Source organism: Thermobia domestica, chromosome 16, assembly GCF_964235325.1.
Source record: "Thermobia domestica chromosome 16, izTheDome1.hap1.1, whole genome shotgun sequence".
NCBI classification, from domain to species: domain Eukaryota; kingdom Metazoa; phylum Arthropoda; class Insecta; order Zygentoma; family Lepismatidae; genus Thermobia; species Thermobia domestica.
In genome coordinates this window covers 189551240-189558570 of record NC_137469.1, presented here as the reverse complement: position 1 = coordinate 189558570, position 7331 = coordinate 189551240, and the positions used below count along the sequence as shown (strand labels likewise).

Here is a 7331-nt window from a genome sequence, read left to right as displayed (position 1 = left end):
AAAATATATTTTAAAATTATGACGTCATCACCTCCTTTCTGGACGCAGGAGGGTGTGAAACCATACGTAATTTCTTCTACAATGCCTCTGGACTTGAAAAACAAAAAAACAAAAAACCGGACGTAAAAGCTCAAATAGAAGAGTTATAACGCAATGTACGATAAACACCCGTATGGTACAAATTGTACCATGGGATCCGCCAAGGGGATAGTCACCAAAATGAGCAAATTTTGTCACCTTGTGACGTCAGTAGTATAGGCGTCTGTACGGACCACTTTTTTTGGACCACTTTTTCAATGATCAAGTTCAAATTTTACGCGTCTGTACGGACCACTGTCTTTGGAGAACATAAACCACACAGAACATAAGAAGACAGAACATAATGACCTTTATGATATATAACCATAAAGGACTTAAATCTAACTAAAACTAAACCTAAATCTAAAACTTAAACCTAATAACCATAAGGTAAAGTATTGATGATATTATCTTTTTCCTTTAAAACAACTCTTTTGTCGTAATCCATTTGAAACTCTTTAGTCACAGGTTTGTTAACTAAATTTTTTGTTCTCTTGTCTCTTGTTATTTGATTATAATTAAGAGTTATGTTCGCTAGTTCTTTGTTAACAACCTTCTTTATGTTTTCATCATTAAGATTCAAAGAGTTCTCATAATTAAGAGTAAATCCTTTAATTTTCATCACAGTTTTGTTTTTATCTGTTTTGTAGTAATAACTCTTTGGACCAGTTGAATACCACTCAGTAATATAAACATCTTTTCCTAACTCATCTGTCCACTCACCAAGGTTACTACCAGTCTTTACTTCTATACCATTAACAATATAAACAATAGAATCAGTATCGTAATACGCTACATCTTCACCTAACTTATCCAACATGTCATAAAGTCTTAACCTCGCATGTGCTGTTGTAAAAGTTGCAATGTGAATATTAGTGGAATAAGAATTGTTAACATATACGTCTTTGTATTTATATGAAACTTGAACCATCTCGTCGCTGATAAACAAACATTCAGATATTTCTAATTTGTCATCTAAAAGTAACTCGTACCATCTTCTAACATCTGTAATGTATTCAGTTTGAGTTAAGTTTTGTCTTTGGCCAAACTTTCCCCATAACGAATTTAAACAAATTTTTGCAACTGCTCTCTTACCAGGATTTGCCATTATTTGATCAGGATTTAAATCAATATTAAGTGTGTCTTTAATAGTTTTAATATAATCATCTTTTGTTTGAAAGTCATCTTCCCATGGTGATGTTTCTAATTTGATTTTCATGAAGTCTTTAATGTAACCTCTAAAGAGTTTGTTACTTGTTTTGGGAAAATGTTGAATCTCGTAAATTTCAATTAACTCATAACCTTTCTCTAAAGCTTTATCTAACTCTATAGTTGTCCAAGTACCTGTTATCATTCTTTGTTCGTCACTGTGTGTGCAGGTCTTAGTTTGATTTATCATACATTGATTACATAAGGGAAACACCAACTTATTAATATTGTTATCTTTAACTGGTAATACAGGATGATACAATTGTTTTGGCGGAAGAACTTTACAAAGTATATAACCAAAGTACTTTTTACACTTGTATTTTTCAGGAGAGATAGACTTTAATGTTGTTGAGTGGCCAATAGGAAATTGATCATAAAACAAAACAGTTGGATACAAGCTGCACACATCGATATATTTCATCTTCTTATTAGTAACTTTTAATTTTGAAGCATTGGTTCTACCACCAAAGAATGCATCTCTGAACTTTAGTTTCTCAATAAGACTAGTTTTTTGAATTAACTGTTTGGCTCTTTTATCTTTTAACCAATCACACTCCCACATCTCTGTAAGATTATAACCAGCTTCTTTTATTTGTTGAGATCTTCTTCTTGTTTTCTCATATAGATCTTCCATTGTTTCGTGATTGACATTGTTGATAGTATACTTCTCAAAACATTTGTTGCAACCATGCCAGAAACAACCGTGATATTGATACACTGTCTTTGTTTTATAATCGTAACCATCAACTTTAGATCCACATATCGTTACTTCTCCATTGTTTAACGCGTGTTTAATATTATTGTTCTTAAAAGAATTTAACCATGCAATAGACTGTTTAGAGTATTTTTCTTTCTTTTCTTCTTTAATAATACCAATTGTGTTTTCTTGTATGTATTTTGATCTATAAATGCCCATACACACACTTGCAATTGTTAAGTATTGAAATGGATCAATGTTTGCTATTTCTAAAAACTGATTTCTTAGTTCTAAACAACCTCTTCTTAAAATATCTACATCCGAATCACAATACTCTCTTAACTCTTTTTTAAAGTCAAACACATAATTTTCTTCTCTTCTTTCTTGATGCCAGTTAAGAAACGCTTCTCTTTGATCTTTTTTCATGGTACTAATCCCATAGTATTTTGCGTTAGGTATTGGCCCAACATAGTTTTGATTTTCAGGCTTATTAAACAAATGTGGAAAATAACCTTTCTTTAATTCTTTTAGACCAAATGTCTTAGGAAAACTCGATAATGGTTGTGCTACAAAGTTAATACTATCAATAATTTTTATGTTTGCTTTTGGAATTTCAAGTAACATTAGCTTAGAGCCGTTATATATAGTGTAAGGTTTCAAAGCATTCTTAATGCAGTACTGAAGAACAAAGTACGAATCATAAGCTTTGGCATTATGCGCAATACAAGTGTAACCACTATGTTCTTTTGAAACTAACCACTTACAAAAATCGTCATTTGTTTCAAAGTAATATTTGCTACCTTTAAAGTCATGAGCAACTACATAATTAGCTTTATGAATTCCTGTGTCTTGTTGTGCTTCGTAATCAAACCATATATACTTTTCTGTGTAATTACAACTGTTCATTTGTTTAATACTCGACTTTAGAAAGTTCTTAATTATATACTTAAAGTCATCTACTGTTAACTTGTTGTTGTTCCATGCATCATATATCTTTTGAAGTTTCCTCCACTTAGACATGGTTTCGTACATGTTTTTTTCTTTAACAATTTTCTTACCACGATCTTCGATACCATAAGTCTTGTATAGCATAATAAACAAATCTGTAACAGTTAATTCTTTTTTAGCATTACACACACATTCATCATCACAATAACCTTTCTGGCGTTTGTATTGCATGTAACATTTGTGAACGTTTTCTTTAGCTACACAATTACAGTTGATACAGTAGTAATATCCACACTTGTGTTTCTTATATCTTAATAAAATTTTATTACAACCTTTACACTTATAAACTTCTTTACAAACAACTGAATGGTTATCTTTACATGTTTGGTTATAACAAAATCGATTACAAGCTTCACAATAAATGTTATCAATCTCTTCTTCTTGATGTTCAGGTTGCTTACACATATTACAAATTGGTATAATTCGTATACATGATTTGTGTTTTTCTTTATGATCGTATGCTGTATCACACTTTTCACAATAATAAACACTTCCAATAAAAGCTTGCATGCTGTTAATTGCGTCAAAATGATTTCCACTTTTATATAAATAAATCTTCACCTCTTTGTCTTGCCCTGAGTAAATAATAGCGTTCATGTTTTCAGCACATACAACTTTAATTTGAATGTTTAATAGTTCTTCACATTGTTTAATATCGTCTAATGTAAAACCGTCTTCACAGTAGCTCGGTAAACGATTACAAAGTCTCTCAGTTAATTTTGTCTGTATTTTTCTTCCACGTCTTATATCTTTAATGTTTTGTGGTGTTAGCTCTTGATCAAGTATTACATTTGTTTTATACGTTAAGGCTGAAATGATTGCACGTGGACAACACAAATTGTCATTGTTATTGATTTTGGTAATACATCTTTTAGCTTTTTTGTCTTCTGCAAGGTTTAATAATCGTCTGTTTGTTTTACTTCCTCTAGGCATGTTAATGATTTGAATATTAAATGTTGTTTCTTCAATATTGATTGTTTCGTCAGATGTTACAATTCTTTGCACGTGTGTTAATACATTTCTAGCATTTAGTTCAGTTGTTATTGGTGTTGATATTGCTTTAGTCCAAAATCCATCGTTGTGCACAACAACTCTTATTCTGTCATTCTTTTTAAAATTGGAAGCTTGTTTAGCTTGGTCAATCATATCGTCTACTGCTGTGTGTAATCTTTGTATTGTTTCAGTAAGTGTTTCACCTGTTATATTTGTCAGTTTTATTTTCTAATCTGTTGTATAGGATTTAAATTTTTCATTGTATGTCGGCTCATTAACATTTAAGATCTCGTAATATTTTTTATTTGTAAATAAATCATCATCAAATGGAAATAACTTTTTCAAATGCTTTCGCTTTAACTTTGGTGTATTTTGTGCTATTTCGCTTTCAGAGAACACTTCTTGTTTAAAGGGGAATATATCTCTAATTTGCCTTCTGCTTTGTTCATCGTCATGTTGTTTAAGAAGGTCTATCAGTTCTGCTTTTCTTAATCGGGAATATCTTCTGATTCCCTTCTCTTTACATTGGCGTCTTAACTCTACTACAGTAAATTTACTATAATTACTCATCTTATTTATTATATAGAAAATCTTTATTACTCTTCAATTTTTACCTTCGCCGGATTATTTCAGTTCATTTTCATTTGTCCTAGTACAACGCTTAACATTGCACACCCCTGCCATTGTCTACATATTACGCGTTGTATTAGAACACGGCTTTCATGGGATTAACCCATCAAAGTCACATATACACATTTAAAATTAAATCATTTTTGTAAACTTACTCATCATCATCATCATAATCATCACTGCCATATTTATATTCATCATCACTACTCAAATCAGATGTTTTTTGTTGTGCTATTAATAATTCTTTCTCCTTTAACAGTATTTGCTTCTCTAGTAGTGCTGCTAAAAGTTTAAGATCTTCATGAATAAGGTTAAGTCTATCATGTAATAAATCAAATTCTTTCTCCATATTTGTTATATAGAAAACCAACAAAAAATGAAATAAATTTAAAAATCTAAGAATAAAAACAAACATGACTAGTGCTAAGGAAATATTGTCTTACAAACCAGTATTTGATTGTGTATGTAAATATTTAGATATTGGTGGTTATAATGATAAAGACAAAATAAATTTTAGCGTGTCCATAGGTATGTTAGATCATTTGTTCAAGAAAGCCACTAAAGAAAAGAACTCATTTCTCATACAAAACATTCTCTATGCAAACGTTATGGACTTATCCGATGAGATATTAGATTCACTAACTAATGAGCAATGGTTATCTATAGGTTATGATGATTATGAGGAGGAATATAACTATGATCACATTACAGAAGACTTCATACGCAAATATCTGCAGAAAGTTAATTTGATTGAAATATGTTTATGGAAAAATTTATCGGAAGAGTTTATAAGAGAATTAGCTGATAAAGTTGATTGGGAGATTATTTCAGGAAGCCAAGACTTATCAGAAGACTTTATAAGAGAATTTGCAGATAGAGTTGATTGGAAAGAAGTATCGTATCACCAAAAGCTATCTGAAGAATTTATTAATGAGTTTATAGATAAAGTTGATTTTGATGCTATATCTTACAAAAACGAACTCTCTGAAGCCTTTATACGAAAACATGCAGATAGAGTTAATTGGTGGTACATATCTGGAACTCGTCAATTATCAGAAAACTTTATAAGAGATTACGCTGACAAAGTAGATTGGGAAATGATTTCAATGTCTCAAAATTTAACAGAAGAATTTATTGCAGAGTTCGAAGGCAGAGTTCATTGGCGTAACATTTCAACTTATCAAGACCTCTCTGTAGATTTTATATATATATTTAGACATTACGTAGATTGGAGAGCCATAATAAGAAAATATCATAATCATCCCGATTTAGGTAGTATGTTGAATTTAGCATTCGATGTTGCAGCAGAGGGTAATGTTTAACTAATTATCTTTTATGGCTATTATACCATAAAAGTTGTTACCTTTACAAATATCTAAACACACAACTTATTGTTAATTGTCTCGTATACTTAAAAACAAATCAACAACAAACTCGTCGTCTTCTCCTTCAATATCCACATGACAACCATACGAAACAACACAGCTGTATTTTTCTTTGACTTTGTTTAGGAGGTTGACCGAGTTTGGATCTTTGGTTTCTGATAACACTGACATACTTGGGTACTTTTCTTTGAGACACTGAAGTCTTGCTTTGATGTTTCGCTGCTGAACCCTTCCAACCCAATATTTGTATGACTCGTAACGCCTAACCTGATAGTGTTTGTCTGTGTCGTACTTGTCTACTATGTCTTGAAGCTGACCAGCCGTGAGGTTCTTTTTAATAATAACTAGTTTGTGTACTTTCCCTGGATCTTCTGTATGTTCTGCAGCTATATCTCTAAGTCTTGTGTTTTCTATTCTCAAATCGTTCATTTGTTGTTCTATCTCTTCTACTCTTGATTGTAACTCTTCTTGGTCTTCTCGAATTTGTTTAAAATTAGAAACGAAATAGTCTTCGATGATATCATAGCATTTGTCGTAGAAGTCTTGTGATATCCATAAGGCAATAGCAAGAAATATCTTTTTGTAGACATATGTTCCTGAGATAATAACATTGGTTTCTGTATCCCCTCCACCTTTTACTAGATACTTAGAGCGACTCCCAGGAAGCTGGGAGTCGGTTTTTTCATCGTAATACCTTATTAGCTCTTTTGATTGTTTGTTTTCTAACCAATGATCAAACCTCTTACCACCACTCTGACACAACTTGGTAGCGTTAAAATATCCAGTGCTCTTATCTATAATCAACTTGAAGTCACCAAACAAACCATACCAGTAATCATCTTTAATTTGTTTGTAGCAAATGTCATTTAGACTAAGTGAACTATCCATAGTACTCATATTTATTATATAGAAAATGTTAATTTTTAACTTCATTTTCATTACCATCTAGTTTTACTGTGTAAGACGAGTTTCTGAAGTGGCCTGAATCCCGACCACTTCGAAGTTTGTTGTTGTAATCTAATAACTTTTTTGATTGTTTATTTTTCAATCAGTTATCAAGCCTTTCTCCACCTTTGATTGCATACATAGAGCGGTTGGTAGAATCGTCCCCATCACCTGTTCTATGTAATCTTAAACCGACCCTGGAAATATATGCTTATGAGGGTATCGTTTCGCTACTCTTTATCTCATTTAAACCAACCTTTTATGGTATAATAACCATAAAAGACAAACATTTATATTTACACTACAACATTACTCTTATCTATCCAACTATTATGCGAATCATCAAACCCTAGCCATTTAACGTATACTTTGTCACCTTTCTTTCT

General features: G+C 31.5%; 1 protein-coding gene across 1 annotated transcript; it reads right to left on the bottom strand.

Moving 5' to 3' along the window:
* Positions 1–454: 454 nt before the first annotated feature.
* On the bottom strand, positions 455–4138 carry LOC145672732 (uncharacterized). Its single transcript, XM_081741908.1, has one exon. It carries the CDS (start codon positions 4136–4138, stop codon positions 455–457), a length of 3684 nt encoding a protein of 1227 aa, XP_081598034.1.
* Positions 4139–7331: the final 3193 nt, after the last annotated feature.